Consider the following 15,471-nt stretch of genomic DNA (forward strand, 5'->3'; position numbering starts at 1 on the left):
GAACAAGTGAGCTCTGAATACAACGTACTAAACATTATCATCCCATAATCAATAGATATCAGGAAGCCTGGAGTTTTTAAGATTTAGTTCCCTTCCCATTCTCCCACAGACTGGAATTATTCAGCTCTGTACTGCAGAGCTCCATTAAGCACTTTGTTTTTCACTGAATGACTGGAATCAAGCGCATACAGCCTCCACGGATGGATAAGCTGCTGTAAAAAGAGGTAAGTCAGCAATACTGATTGGCTCTGTTGTCTGAGCATGCCATTTGATTTTTGAATTACTGCCAAAAGCATCATCATTCTGTGTTTACCCTTCAAAAGCCCATGGTCACTCAGATGGTGCCTAAGTTCGCAGCACAGCACTCTACCTTGCAGAAACAGTGTTCATAATTTCACATAATTTCACAATATTCATAATTTCAGTACTTGTATTAGTTCAATGTAAATTTGCGGCAGAGATGCTCTGTCATCTTTCATAACATTGTTACTATACAATATGAAGTGATTAAAGGACCAGTTTTACTTTGATGCCCATCTCTCACTCAGGCAAATGGTTCATCTCAGTGCAAAGCTGTATGTAGCTTTCAAAGTGTACTTGGTCATGTAATTTTACTCTTCCTTTCCTTCCCTGGCAAATCAAAGTAATAGAAGCACCACAAACATCTGTGGTGGTTTCTTTTGTGTGTGTTTTGAGTGTAAATTCATACTAATCACTGAAGGCATACTGCATTTTTCTTCACTGTCGTGGCCCAGACTGTCAGCGCCAGGTCAGTACTGGCTTTCACAGAACACCACAGACTTGAGTCTCCCTCCAGAGCTGCAACAAGAGCTGCTGTTTAGCTGTGAACAGCTGCTATGCACTTTGTACCTGGGTAAATGCCTGCTGGACATTGCAGGAACATGACCAGAACAGGTCTCTGGTGAAGTGTTTGAGTTGGTTACAACTCGCCATGAATTCAACATTCAGCACATGGGAATTTCCTAAGGCAGAGACAAATAACGGACTCTTTCCACATGATTGGATTACCTATTTGCAAAGGCAAAATGCTTATTCCCACTTGAATAAAAAACCCAGATCAGACACCAGTGATTTGGGTCTTATGGAAACATACAGGTAATAGCGACACTATGTATTAATAAATCCTATCTGTATAAATAGTAATAAAGTGACAAATGAAGGCAAATTTCACCTGTTTGTTCAAAGCCTTGTGGATATTTTGCAATCTGGTAATTTTTATTACTGCAATATCACTGGAGTTGCAAGTTCAGCTGACTGTGAAGATCTAGATCCTGTAAAGTCTTATTTATGGCACATTGTAAGAAGCAATAGCGGAGGCAGAGACTGTGCTGTTCCAAAGGTGTTGCCTAAGATCTCAGGTAAGAAAATGCTCTCTTACAGATAGCTCCTAAGCCTAAAACCCTGGTGGGAATAAAAGGAAATGAATTTGATTTCTCAGGAACCTATGTCTCCCCAACAAAGCTTGGGAAATCACTTCAGAATACTAGCATATGCTCTAATCCATTTTGTTTATAAATGCTTTATTACTGTTTTTGGCTGACAACACTTGAAATAGCATGTTTATCATCATTCTTAAAACACTTCAGAGAACAATGTGAGTGCATTTTTTATTTTGGTTTTAACTTCTTTATTTCATTGCTGTACAGCTGCATTACACTTGGCTTTAATCCCTTAAGCATTATTTTCCTTGGCAAAACAGTCACTGAACTGAGCAGACCTTACTATTGGAAAAAATATGCTTGAAAAACCAGTGTGATGTCAATGCCAACTGAAACCCATGGAGCTTGAAATGTCACAAATATGCCTGTAGCTGAAATACAGAGCTCCTCATTTTTTTGTCTGAGCTAGGAATGTTGTAAGTCTTAGGTTTGAAGTCAACCGTAAAAATCATAGAGTAGCCTCCTGCAACTGAATGTGTGCTGAAACCGAATGTGTGCTTCCCTGTCTCCATGAACAAACCTTTGGAGAACAGTTATATAAAACTGGACGCAGGATAATTCCACAGGCAACAAACAACTGCATGGCTCTGCTTCCAGTCTCACCTGCAATAACTGCAGTTATCTGTAACAAGTTGTGCTACAGGTTTCTTAGAGAAAAGATAGAACCCGACTTTGTAAAACATCTTTAATATTCAAATATATAAATAAGCACTACTGAAGAATAATTCAGAAGACTGCAGTGATTCATTTTGAACAGATGCTATAAACGCGAACAGTAACATTGCTAGGTAAGGAAGAAGCAAGCTATTCTTGAAGTCTTGAAAACCTTTTCTAGTTCTTCAGACAGATCATGCTGCTATAGTTATTTTATAAAAAATTATATTTTGAAAAGCACTTTAGTAAAAGAAACCTTTTACTGGAACTATTATTTAACCAAGACCTTCTACAGCACTAAAAAGACACTGCAATTGAGTTCCTGATATAGTTTTAACAATGGGAGGGGTAAAAAAAAAACCAAAAAACCTACCATATCTGCACCAGGAGCTATTTATTAGCATAACACTCTTCCTTTTAAAGATTTCATAACAACTGAAGTATATACAAAGTCTTACAGCATTTACACAATAAAAAAGTTTCCTATTAGCTGATGTAGTAGTATAAGGTAGTGCTGCAATATTTCCTTCAAAGCATGTATACAATAAAAAAGAAGCAGACCACTGTACTTTCAACTTCTCCACTACACCACCACTGTCAGTTGAAATGACAGTTAATTAAACCACTGGGAAGATACAGATTGTCAAAAGATTTGTAACAGGTCAATCAGCAGCACTAACCATTTTAAGGAGGTAAAAAAAAAAAGCTACATACTGTCATGTTTCTACACTTTCCTAGAGCTGTAATAAACTTTCACAGCCTTAGATATAACATATGCAAGACAACATAATCACATTTTTTCAGATATAGTTCAGCTACTGAGTGTATTTACTTGCAAATAGGAGGCGTTATATTGATATGGCTGTGTGTTTCCATTTTTGTTCATTAACTGTTCAAATAGGTCTACAAAAAAATTAAAAGACAGCATGGAGTTTGTAGTCATGATGTGTTTTGACTAATAAAGGCATTCAGTATCAGCTATAGGATCTAATTATTCCTGTCAAAAGTTTAAGACCAGGAATCTTTGAGTAAAAATCAAACCCACAAAATCCCACACCTGCACCATCTGTTGACTTCAACCTTTTTTAAGCTTTTCCAACAGGGATAATATAAAGTCATTAAAAATGTTTACACCAACCCAAATGCAAGACTCATTTAGTTTAGGAGAGGTCAAGAAGATTCACTAGACTATTACTGCTGTAAAACAGAGGGAGCTTACCTAGAAAAAAGAAACCTTTACAGAACAGTGCCTTACTACAAGTAGGGATATATAGTTTAACAATGATACATAATTTAAGAACATAGCATTCTTTGCCTTTTAGAAACAACTTTCATGTGCCAATAATGCACTTTCTACAAGAGATAAGGCTGCTTTGCCTATCATACACCTAAACCTCTTATTTTGGCCAATTTTGCTTTTCTTCCCTGCAAAGGGATTTTGTTTAGACTTAATAACATCAGTTGACAATATCTGTATTAAGACAAAAAGTGACATATATAAAATCCACAAGGAACCACATAAATACCAAAGACGTCATATAACCTTTCCATGTAAACACTTGGATTATTCTGAAGCCCTAATCAGATTCTTGTCTTAAACTTTTGGCAGATAATGTGTATGCTCAGCCAGGCTTTGTAGTTAGTTATTGTTCAAGTGGAAGCCAGGTCAGCTCACATGTTGACAGGCATGCAACTTGGAAACATTGCACAACAAGCAACACAAAGAGATTTGAGAAGGGTACAAGACTTCAAATAGACTTCACAACCCTTCACAAACTGAATATTCACAGACAAAGATACAGTCCTTGCTTTTTCTGTGGTGCATTTCTTTCTCACACATGAGACACTTTCTGTGACTCTCTAGCTTGCTTGATGCTATATAACCACTTGATGATTCTGGCATTCCTTTCAATGGCAGAAATGCCGTATGGCACACGGTCATTGGCACTGTCATCATTTCTAAGGTCACTGTTGCTGTCCTGAGACTGTTCACAGTCTGAGCTAATCATGCTTGCACTGCGAAAGTTGAGGGATATAATATCAGAGTTAGCCCTTGCAAAGTTTTCCATCCCGAGGTTTTCAAGCTCTTCAGGATCCAGTCCACAGTAGTTAAAGAATCGCTCAACATCTGCGTCGACACGAAAGTATCTGTCACTTAAGTCTGATTTTGATCGCTGTAGGGAGGGTCTTCTACTAACTCCACATCCAGACTCAACTGCCTCAATCTCTGGGGATTTCAGGGTGGCAATGGCAGCAATTTTGGGCTTTGGAGGCAGAGGTGGGGCTGAACTACTGCAGGGTATTGCTTTTAAGGGCTTTGCACTAGTTACTTTCCTAATGTCTGAAGAGCTGTGAGAGACATGCAAGAAAGTCTCTGCTGACTGATCTAGGAGCCTTCTGCTGACATTGGAGCTGCTCTCCTGTGGGCTGCTACGACCCTGTGTGGGGTAAACCTTCAAAGATTCGGCAAATGAGTGTCGGTTCAGCTCTGTTGAATCGGCTCTGTGGGGTGGCCAATTTCGGGGACCATGCTTATGTCCTGAACCTGAGCTGGAGCCTTCGGAGCTGTTGATGATGTTCTTCAAAATCTCAAGTTTCAGATTTTCTCTCTGGACACCACTCTCAGTCTTTGCGTTGTTGCTGAAGACTTTCAAGGTGGGGCTTCCCAGTGCTCGCTTGGCCGCAGGACAGACTGGTGGCTTTGCCAGCACTGCTGGCTTCACGGGCTCCTGCTTGGCATTGATGACCTCCTGGCTCTTGACATATTTTGCCTTGTCGGCTTCTAGCCTCTCCACTGCACTCAGTCTTTTTGGATTAGGCTCCGCCTGCCTGCGAAAATAGTCGGGTCCTTTGTTCAGAATGCGAAGAGGAACGGCGGATGTGAAAGTCACGGCAGGGCTGACCGGCTTCACCATGCTACCTGTCGGTAATGTTTCTGTAGGCATGTTTGGTGGTCTTTCCCCCGCAGCCGTTTTGGATTCTTCTCTGGGATCTCCTAAATGCACGGTGCAGAAACATGTACATTAAGCACAATGAGCAGCTGATGAATCCTGGGATCTGAGTGTTAGCAGCAGTGCCTCATCTCACAGCTCATTAAATAACACTGTGTTTCTCTTTTAAAGGCAGCCTTTGTAGGGCAAGGGCACCCGACACAAGTCCGTATTAGTCTGCTCCGCTGACTCCTTTCTTCTCGCTGAAAGATGTGGGAGTCTCGCCGTTCCCTCTGCGCTCCACTGCTGGCAGTGATCTGAAACGCAGAATAACCAACCACACGTTAGTGAGAGTGCCTGACATCAGAGCGATAGCAACAGCCGCCTCCTGGCCCTCCTCTCCCACTGTCGAATGGGACTTGCTGCTGGTGCACAGGGGAGGCACAGTGCTCAGGGTGCCCCTGCCCTGCACATCCTGCACCCCTGAACAGCTTACAAGACATGTATTACTTGATATTTACACTCTGATCTTGGATGGAACAAAATTACATGGGAAAATAATAATAAAAAAATTGAACCCCACCACAATACAGCCATGCATTTCTAGAAGGAGACAGTGAGGCAAAATGTGACAATTCAGAGACTTAGACCCACCTGTCTCCTGAAGATCAGCGAAAGAACACTTTCAGACTAATATATTTGGCTTTGATAAGTTGGTTTGTGAACATTGTTTATCTCTACAACCGCAACATTTTTCTTGTTATAGACAATGTGCTCTGTAAATCTCAGAAATTAAGAGTATTTTCCTTATTCAATAAATGCTCCAGAAAACTGTCTGGTCTAAAAGGCAAAAAGCAGAGACACATAGCATTTTAAGTGCAATGCACCCCTTTCATACTTAATCTAATACTAAAGGAACAATTAAAAAACGGGAGATGTTGCTAAAGCCATCAATTCCAGTTCAAAGTCTTTTTGAACACTCACCCCCATAGCACTGGTGCTCCAGCAATAAAATAAGGCTTTCCAAGTTCTCATGATCACCTTACAGACTTCACAGAACAACAAAAAAGGCTTTGTTTTTGATGAAAGATTTTGGGAACATGCAAAAACATTCTGACTGGGTTTGAAAAAAGAGAACTTGTCTTCAACATTTAGATATAATCATTGAGGTTTTCTACCAAACAGTAAGTACAAATGAAGTTTACTGTCATCTAAATTATTTTAAGATTCTCTCAACTCAGATTGTCACAACAGTCTAAAATCCACCACCATGGATGATCTTATAAGCGCTGAAACAATTTTCCCTACACAAGGCACTGAAGGGCACTTATCATGGAATCTACTTTTCAAGCAGTGATTTTGCTAATGGGTCTCATTTGTTTTAATATTGTCCCATTAATCTATGCTGCCCTTTTTAATATCCCATTTCTATTATCACAGCGTTCTTCAGGGAGAGAAAGAAAAGCAACTGTGACTTCTTTACCCTAAGGAATGAAGAGCAGTATTCTTCCCTGTGATGTCTTGCTTTTGTGTGTACTGCCATCCTGTGTGTGTTCATCCATCAGTATCCAGCTTACTAATATATAATGTAGGGTGCATATTGTTTTGACAAAAAAAACCCCACAAAAATATTAAATTCCAGCTAAAGCTACTTTAACAGTTAAAAGAAAACAACCTCAAGTAGTGATCCTGAGAGATATGTGATATATACATTGAATATTCTCTCTGCATTATTCGAGGTCAAAGCAAGCAAATAAAATATACAAATGCTATAAGGAGATTATAGGGAAAAGCTGAGCTTTCTCCTGAAGGTTCACTGTCATAAGCATTCCTCAAATACAAACTAGCATATTTAGATGGGTGATAAACCAGAGACACATTCAGTGCAATTGAAAGGGTAGTGAAATGTTAATTAAGCTTCCCTTTCAACGTTGTTTTATAAATCCTAGTGCTAACTCATCAGCAGTTTGACTTCCTGAATTTTAACTAAGTCTTTCTGAAAGAGAAAATGCTTGCTTTCCTCATTTGAATCAACATATTTATAGGTACTGTTTTGAAAATAAGTATGAAATTTTCAAATGCACTGAAGGCATTTCAAACATGCATCTGCACACACACATTGCTCTTCTGTACACACAAATCAAACCTTTCCACGTCACCAGCTCAGAGCTTGATGGCTAAGTGCCCATATAAATACTCTATTGGCATGTATATTTAATATCTCCACACTTGTGTGCTGAAACCAAATCCATGTGAGAGCAGGGGTCTTGTCAAGAGGAAGAAAATCCCATAAACAACCCAATCCTCTGTACTAAACACTGTCATCCAACTGAGTTAATACTATTTGAATAAGCAAGACCACTTTCCTCCTTGACAACTGTCATTAAAGGCCACCATGGTCCTGCCCCAGAGGACAGCTGCCAACACCCTTCTCCTGGAAAGTGGCTCCGCACACCACCATGGATCAGAGCTGGGGGAGAGCAGGGCATTGGATAAGGAGTTGCTTTTGAAAGTCTTTTCCCAGCATTTAACAACTTCCTAACTCTGGATAGCTCTGCTTAATTCCAGCAAGCACTGCTTAGGAGGCTAAGCATCCATGTTGGCTTCAACACTACACTTAAAAGGAAAAAAAAAGGAAGAAAAATAAATCTCACGTTCATCCAAGAGAACAAGTGTGCTTGTTTGCAGGCACGTATGGGGTCAAGTGCCTTGAAGTCAACGGAAATATTCTGTAACTGGCAATGTGCTTCAGGCATGTCTAGAAAGAAGAGCAAAGACCTGGTGGGGAGCCAGGACAGAAACGTCCACCTGAGCCAGTGCACGGAGCTTGAGGGGGGATAACAGCCAAGTGGTTACATGGCCAGACATGGAGGCTTTGTACCTACGGTGCTACTGGTAGAAATTAAAGAACATCCAGCTATGAAAAGGGATCAACTTTTTGTGTATTGTTTAAATTGCACCATTTCACTGAAGTGCTACATTTTAATATCACTGTAAAGTTCATTCAGTACTCTCATTTCAGAGAGATAAAAATTATTAACCAGATACAGTTAGAAAAGAAAGTGGGATGAAAGATAGGTGGATGAATGTAAATTGCTAATGAAACTATTTGTGCCTGTGCTGGTGATGGCTGCAGTCTGATTTTGCTGCTAGCTAGGAAAGTCAGTTCAATTCCTATCAGCCTCTCTGCTGTCCACGGCCCCCTGAAACACCACAGTGACACTAGAGAGCCTTGCTATTTACTTAATTTCATTGGTAATGATAAAGGTTGAGCAGCAGCAGTACAGCATAGTCTCAGGAAAACAAACCTGTGCCATGTAATTTCCAGTAGTGAAAGTCATCATTGCAGCAACAGGAGTGTAAAAATGGATATTTTCAGGCTTAAACTCCGACGGAATTCACTGCTTAGGCATCTGCATTACCTGTTGGGCATATCTCTGGTACTAGTATTGCCCTGCAGAAGTTCAAAGGCAAGTAGGTTTTCTTACTTTTCCACTCCCAGGAAAAGTATGAAATACACCTACGGACCTAAGAAATGTTTCTTTTACTCTGGTTACATCCAAATGTCTGCTCTGTAGGTATAATCCTTCTATGGATGGAACTGTGGTTTTTCAGGACTCTGGATTTTGATTATTGCTCTTCCTTATAATAACTGCTAGACTGAAGAGATTATTTAAAGAAAAATTAGGACAAAATACTTATGCAAACATTCAAATATAGTTCTTTTTATACTATGCAGACATTAATAAAGTCTTTCTGACAGTTCTTACTAACGGAGCTCCTCTAACACCCAGCAACTATTGCAGACCTGTTGAATAGAATACAAAATGTACAAAGTTTTGGGGTTTTAAAGCTGCATTTTCAGGCAGGCACTTTGATTCAGGATTCCTTTGCAACAGAGACAGATTCAAAGCACTCAATTCATTCTAGGCATTGTGCTCTAATCACTCTTAAGTCCGTAATATGTTTGTCAGATATTCATATTTAACTAAGTGATGCACTATCTGCATGATTTAGGGGAACACAATACAGCCTAGAGCAGCAATAGCTATACAACTAACATTAACTGCAAATAAATCCTCTATAAAATATTCCTTCCTTGATTTAAAGCCAAGACAGTAGGACTAGATACACTATGCATTGGAATTATACGTCCATATATTCTAAATATGCAGTTTCTTGAAATATATGAGAAATTTATGAGCTGACCCCATTCTGGCAGGTATTCATTTCTAGCAGGATTATGAATACAGTATTATTGTACAATATCTGAGTTTATTTTTCCTCTCCTACCTAAAAATGCATTCTAAACACAGAATGAATGATGCTAATGCCATCCTCTCCCAGGTTCTGTGCCCTGTAGCTCCTACACACTGGCCAAGTTTCAGACCATCTTTGCTTAAAAGTATCCATAGAAGTGCACTACTACTATTTTGACAGTAATGAAGTTGCAAACAAGAAACAAAAAGCAATATGAAAATGCAGTCCAAACAAAATCAGTGAAATTTCTGTCCTTGACTTTGTCAAGAATGTAGCTTCACCTGACAAAGTTACAACAAAGCTCATGCTCTTAATTCATCCATCTGGGATGGCAGATGAAGGGATCATACAAGAGGTAGGATGAAGCACAGTAGATAAATATAATGAAGGCTGACAGCCTTTACTCTGCTGTCCTTGATACTTAAAGGCCTGTGTCAATTTTATTTTCCAGGTGATGAAATATAGCCATCACTACCTCAAGATGCACCATAAATATCACACAAATTCTAGTATAAGTAATCAAGAAGTGATTGCAACAGGACTCAAAGAGATCCCGAAACAAAATCCGCACAGGAATATGGGACACAGGTGGAAAATGTCAGGCTTTCCTAACAACTCGGTGCCCTTTAGAGCTGCAGGTCCCATTATGAAGATGCCAGTTTGTTAACAGTCACTGCAAAGCCTATAAATGAGGGCTTCACTGAGAATGACTGGCTACAGGTCTATGCACTAAGTTATGCTGATGTGTATGCCTAAAACTGATACAAGTTCTGTGGATAATTGTCATTGTAAACCTCACATATATATGTTACTAAATTTGAGAGTCCAGGCAAAGCATAAGTAAACTTGGCTGAAATGGATATAATGTCATCTATATCCAGAATGGCAGCAGAATTTAATTTTGAAACCAATTTTAGATAAATATGTGTATGGTGTGTTGACTTGGTCTCACATAATATTAACTGCCAAGATAAAGCATGAAGAGATCAAACAGTCTTTCAGACCTACCACGACTCAAAATACTAATGAAAGTGCCTATTTTCAACTCTATCTCACTCTAAAACATGAAACAGTGAATGGTAAGTGAAGAGCAATATCTACCTGTTCAAGAAGACATTTAAGCCTTCAAAAAGTCATAAATAATGTGAACTACAGTGACCTAAAACCAAGAGTGGAAGAAATATGTAGAAAAGGGAAATTTCCACCAAGTGGGAAGATAACAACTTTGGTAAAGGCTGACACTTTTCAGTTCTGATGTATTACTTCCAATCAAAAAAACCCAAAACTACAACTAGGATTAACTTTGCAATAGCATGCATAGATGAATGTACAATGGGCTGATATATTTAAACTAATTCTGCTTTGTTCTTACATCACAGTCAAAGACCTTTAAGACGAAACTCTCCATAAATAAAACAGTGCCACCACTTAGCACTCCTTCTATTTCAATGTGCAGCGAAAACGATGAGACTTAAAGCAGGATGTTGACACAACTAGAAACACTAAAACTGTTAAGCTGAAATAGCCTCTGGAAAATCCATGGAGGTATAAACATCTGCAAAGCAGGAAAGCAACCTAGCAGCTATACCTGCTTATTAGCCCTGTAACGCATGCCTAGAGCTCGCTGGGAGCTGGATAGAGATGTCTCTTAGTGCAAGAAAAACCTTTAAAGTATTTTACTTTTTAGTTCTGAAATCTATCACCATTACATTTCCTACCCAGGAGCAACAATCCACTCTCACTTGCTTCTAGCTTAAATACTGCCCTATAGATACCTCACAAACATGAAAACTGATTTCTTTCAACAGGCACGGACAACTGCATAAACTCCCAGAAAAGCCCAGAATTTCCCTCCCTCCCTCCCTCGCCCCCTCCCTCCCTCCCTCCCTCCCTCCCTCCCTCCCTCCCTCTTTCTTTTCTTTTTTTTTTCTTTCTTTCTTTCCTTCCTTCCTTCCCTTCCTTCCTTCCTTCCTTCCTTCCTTCCTTCCTTCCTTCCTTCCTTCCTTCCTTCCTTCCTTCCTTCCTTCCTTCCTTCCTTCCTTCCTTCCTTCCTTCCTTCCTTCCTTCCTTCCTTCCTTCCTTCCTTCCTTCCTTCCTTCCTTCCTTCCTTCCTTCCTTCCTTCCTTCCTTCCTTCCTTCCTTCCTTCCTTCCTTCCTTCCTTCCTTCCTTCCTTCCTTCCTTCCTTCCTTCCTTCCTTCCTTCCTTCCTTCCTTCCTTCCTTCCTTCCTTCCTTCCTTCCTTCCTTCCTTCCTTCCTTCCTTCCTTCCTTCCTTCCTTCCTTCCTTCCTTCCTTCCTTCCTTTCTTCCTTTCTTTCTTTCTTTCTTTCTTTCTTTCTTTCTTTCTTTCTTTCTCTTTCTTTCTTTCTTTCTTTCTTTCTTTCTTTCTTTCTTTCTTTCTTTCTTTCTTTCTTTCTTTCTTTCTTTCTTTCTTTCTTTCTTTCTTTCTTTCTTTCTTTCTTTCTTTCTTTCTTTCTTTCTTTCTTTCTTTCTTTCTTTCTCCCTTTCTTCCAACTAGACAGTACAAACCAATATAAAACATCTTATTATTTAGAGAAATATTACAGGCTGTATTTCGAAAAGCTGTAGGGGGAATTAATTCTGTTTTCTTTGGACCTCTGCATTGCTTACACTATATTGTATTATTCACAATAATTTCAGTCACTCATTTAAACAAAAAAATCAGAAATGGCCATAAAAATGTATAATAAGGAATGCAATTCTTTATTACATTTTTAACTCTAGCCTTATGTGAATACTTTTATTTCAGTGTACATTTTATGAGATTGATGCTTTAAATAATTCACAAAGCTTTAGATGAAACACTTTGCTCTTCATTCATCAGCTGGTGTCAGTGGTCACAAGTTCAAACCACATTCATACTTTTAATTCTGCATCTCTCCATACCCATCGTGTCTTAAATTTATAGCCTTCTCACTACAATAAGGCCATAATTCCCAGTTGGTCCTGTTGTCTCCTGAGCCTATACAGTTTTCTCAGGATGTCTTTTGCACTTTTAGAAATCAACATAACCCCCTTCTTCAACACAGCATCCTTGGCCCTGGTGCACTGTCACATTTCAGAGGTTCATCAAACGCTATGTTCCTGCTGTACCTAGTCCCAGTTCCTTGTTCCCTGTTCTTTGGAAAAAGGGGGCTTTTACTTCTCTGCTACTTCTCCACCTCCTCTTCAAACCTCTTCCCCATTGCACCATCCTGTTCTTGCAAGATGCAGTAACTCCTGCTCTGCTGTAGTTGAAGGAGCAGCTCCATCTGCACTACACTTTTCCTTTCTTCTCTGCTGATAGGAAAAGCTAGCACCTCATCTCCTTGCTCCTGGTAGCTGTCCTTGACAGTCATGCTTGGATCTGACATCCTGGTAAACCATCTTTTTCCTACTGATAAAGCTTCCAACGTGTGGAAAATAAAATTAATTAGGGGCTTACTGCTGTACACTGTGAGAAAACAGAGGGAGGCAGAATAACAAGAAGATGATTTTAATTACGAAGCTCAGCGAAAATGTTCCAAATGGAATACTACTCATTTTAGTTCCCATCTCAAATCTGTGGTAATTCTTAACAAGGCCATTTTAAGAGTGAGACATATTTTAAGCTTTGTGGCAAGAGGTTCAATAGAAATCATATGCAATTGTGAAGAAGGAAATAAAAATCTCCCATCTGAAAAATGGAGAGATACACCTGGAAAGCATCCTCCTTTTAGTATTACCACAGATACACTGCCTCACTAGCAGGGTTTTCAGACTCCAGCTATGTATGTCCTGAACATCAAACCAAGTCAACCCAAGTCAAAACCTGGACATCTTACCCAGCTCCCATATTTGACTTCCATGGTTGCCCATCTACCCATCTTCCTTTAAGGAAAGAAATCTGAAATGAACATGAGCACGTAAGACAGAAGTGAAGAGGTCCATGGGCATGCCCTGCACACCCATGCCACCCAGCACAGCTGAAGCTTTTACTTCTACTACCAGACATGCACATAATTAAGACTGATGGTAACTCCCAAGCTGTAGAGGAACCAGTGACTTCATTGCCCAGCTTACTCATTCACACTGTCTTATTCAGCAGGTACCTGCCAGCCGTAAAAATACAGTCAGTGTTGTTGAGGATGACAAAGGAAACACTCATCCTCCACTTGATTTAGAGTGCAGACTAGAAGCAGCCCTTCAGGGCAGACACTCAAAGTACTAGGCTATAGCTAGCATTATATAAATATCTCACAGGTGAGTGTCAAGAGGATGATGCCAGGCCCTTTTCAGTGTTGCCCAGTGACAGGACAAGAAGCAACGGCCATAAAGTAAAACACAAGAAGTTCCACCTCAACATGAGGAAGAAAGTCTTTACATTGGTGGGGGCAGAGCATTGGAACAGACTGTGGAATCTTCCTCTCTGGAGACATTCAAAACCCACCTGGACAGAATCCTTTATAACCTGCTCAAGATGACCCTTCCTTGGTAGGGGGTTTGGACTAGAAGATCTCCAGAGGTCCCTTCCAACCATAACAGTTCTGTGACTCTGTGATTCAGTATATAGAGACATACCCTTCTTCAGCTCTTCCTTTTAAAGGCTTCCACTTTGGAAAAAAAAAGTATTTGCAAGCTTTCTTTAAACAAAGGAAAGAGGTAAAAAAGACCACATAGGCTACATGGCAAGGAAATAGGATTACTAACCATGCTCCAGGGCAATTAAGTAATTTCTAGCAAGTAGGACATTTCAGCTGAAATAGGAAGACCAGTCAGTTCTTCCTCAGGACGTGGGAAACTTGCCCCAGTTTGGGGACTGAGGATTTGATCCAGTCTCTCATTTCTCAGAAGAGTGCAGCAATCTTTGATATTATGTACATAAATGCTGGTGCCAACTTGTTCTTGTGGAAAAGGAAGAAAATTTACCAGACTCTGTCATAGGAGGCCCAAAGCTCTGAAATCTCAAGTTGCCATGTTTAGACTTGTACTTATTGACAAAACTTCTCTAAAATTGTTTACAATGAGAAATACATTAAAGGAACATAGTATCATAGCTATGAACAGATTTTATTTGAGAAATAACCATAAACCCACAACAAAAACAGCAGTTAGACATTCACTTGCAGTTTCTAACCATTCACTTTCAGTTTCCAACACTGCAAAACTCAGAAGCGTTCAAATACAGGAAGACCCAAAGAAAACAAGTACAGCCCAGAAAAGAGAAACCAATCCAACAATTTCTGAAAAACCAGAAACCATAAAGAGCTATTATAAATGGAACATACTCCTCCATAATACTTAAAATTTTCTTTCCTATAGAGATTTAATTAGTAAGAGAATATTTTAAAAACACTTATTTTTCAAAGTTTCAAAATAAAGTTTAATAGCACCTTTCTGAAGTTTCTTACATGTTGTAAAAACATATTTGAAAGAACTAGTGCCTAAGTATATGAAATATTTCTTATATAACTTGCCAAAATTTTACAAGCAAGAAACCAGAAAGCCATCTAGATTATATATTTAAATATTTTCTTTCTTATTTTAACAGCTTATCCTGTTACATGGAAAATTCTTTTTAATAAACTCTATACATGAACACAACAGTTTTATATTTAGAAATGAATATTAAAATATAGCCAATTGACATCTTTTACTGATATCTTTTACTGATATTAAGAACCTATAAGGCCCCCTTTAATAGGCAGTACAGGAAGCACAATTGAAAAACGAGTATGGTAAAATCAGTACCTTTAGAAAAATGATAATGTTCAGCCAGAAGAGTACAACAGAGTGGCCTAATTCTGACAACTGCGGACTCTGAGCTGCTCTTCTGATTAGCTGTGGGGTCTTGTTTGCCAAAGCTCTTTGTATTAAACAGCCTTTTCTGTAACATGAGATATTACTGCAGTAAGGTCAGCATGGCTATTTTAAAATAATTTCTACAATCCGACTGCTCTGAGTTAACCATTTCTAATCATTGAAACTTTACACACATGAAATATTGCACTTTTTTTTTTTCTTAAATAAAAGTACTGTGAAAGTTTTGACTATGTAAAAACAAATCAAGTCTTTTAAAACTAATAATTGGGTGAAAACCTAACAAAAACAAACCACACATGATTTACAGCACTTGAACTTCAGAACAACACCATGAATGGCATCTTTTATTTTTGACTGGTACAGCTGT

The 15,471-nt window shown here is 39.1% G+C and overlaps 1 protein-coding gene across 3 annotated transcripts in view; it reads right to left on the minus strand.

Moving 5' to 3' along the window:
* Nucleotides 1–2,491: 2,491 nt before the first annotated feature.
* Nucleotides 2,492–15,471, minus strand: part of FAM110B (family with sequence similarity 110 member B) — a 114,984-nt gene continuing 102,004 nt past the window's right edge. For all 3 annotated transcript variants that reach the window (XM_071553103.1, XM_071553106.1, XM_071553104.1), the window contains one exon: nt 2,492–5,361. In XM_071553103.1, coding sequence (XP_071409204.1) covers nt 3,947–5,059 — 1,113 coding nt within the window. In that variant the 5' untranslated portion in view covers nt 5,060–5,361 and the 3' untranslated portion in view covers nt 2,492–3,946. The remainder of the gene's footprint in view (nt 5,362–15,471) is intronic.

This window comes from Pithys albifrons, chromosome 4, assembly GCF_047495875.1.
Source record: "Pithys albifrons albifrons isolate INPA30051 chromosome 4, PitAlb_v1, whole genome shotgun sequence".
NCBI lineage: Eukaryota > Metazoa > Chordata > Aves > Passeriformes > Thamnophilidae > Pithys > Pithys albifrons.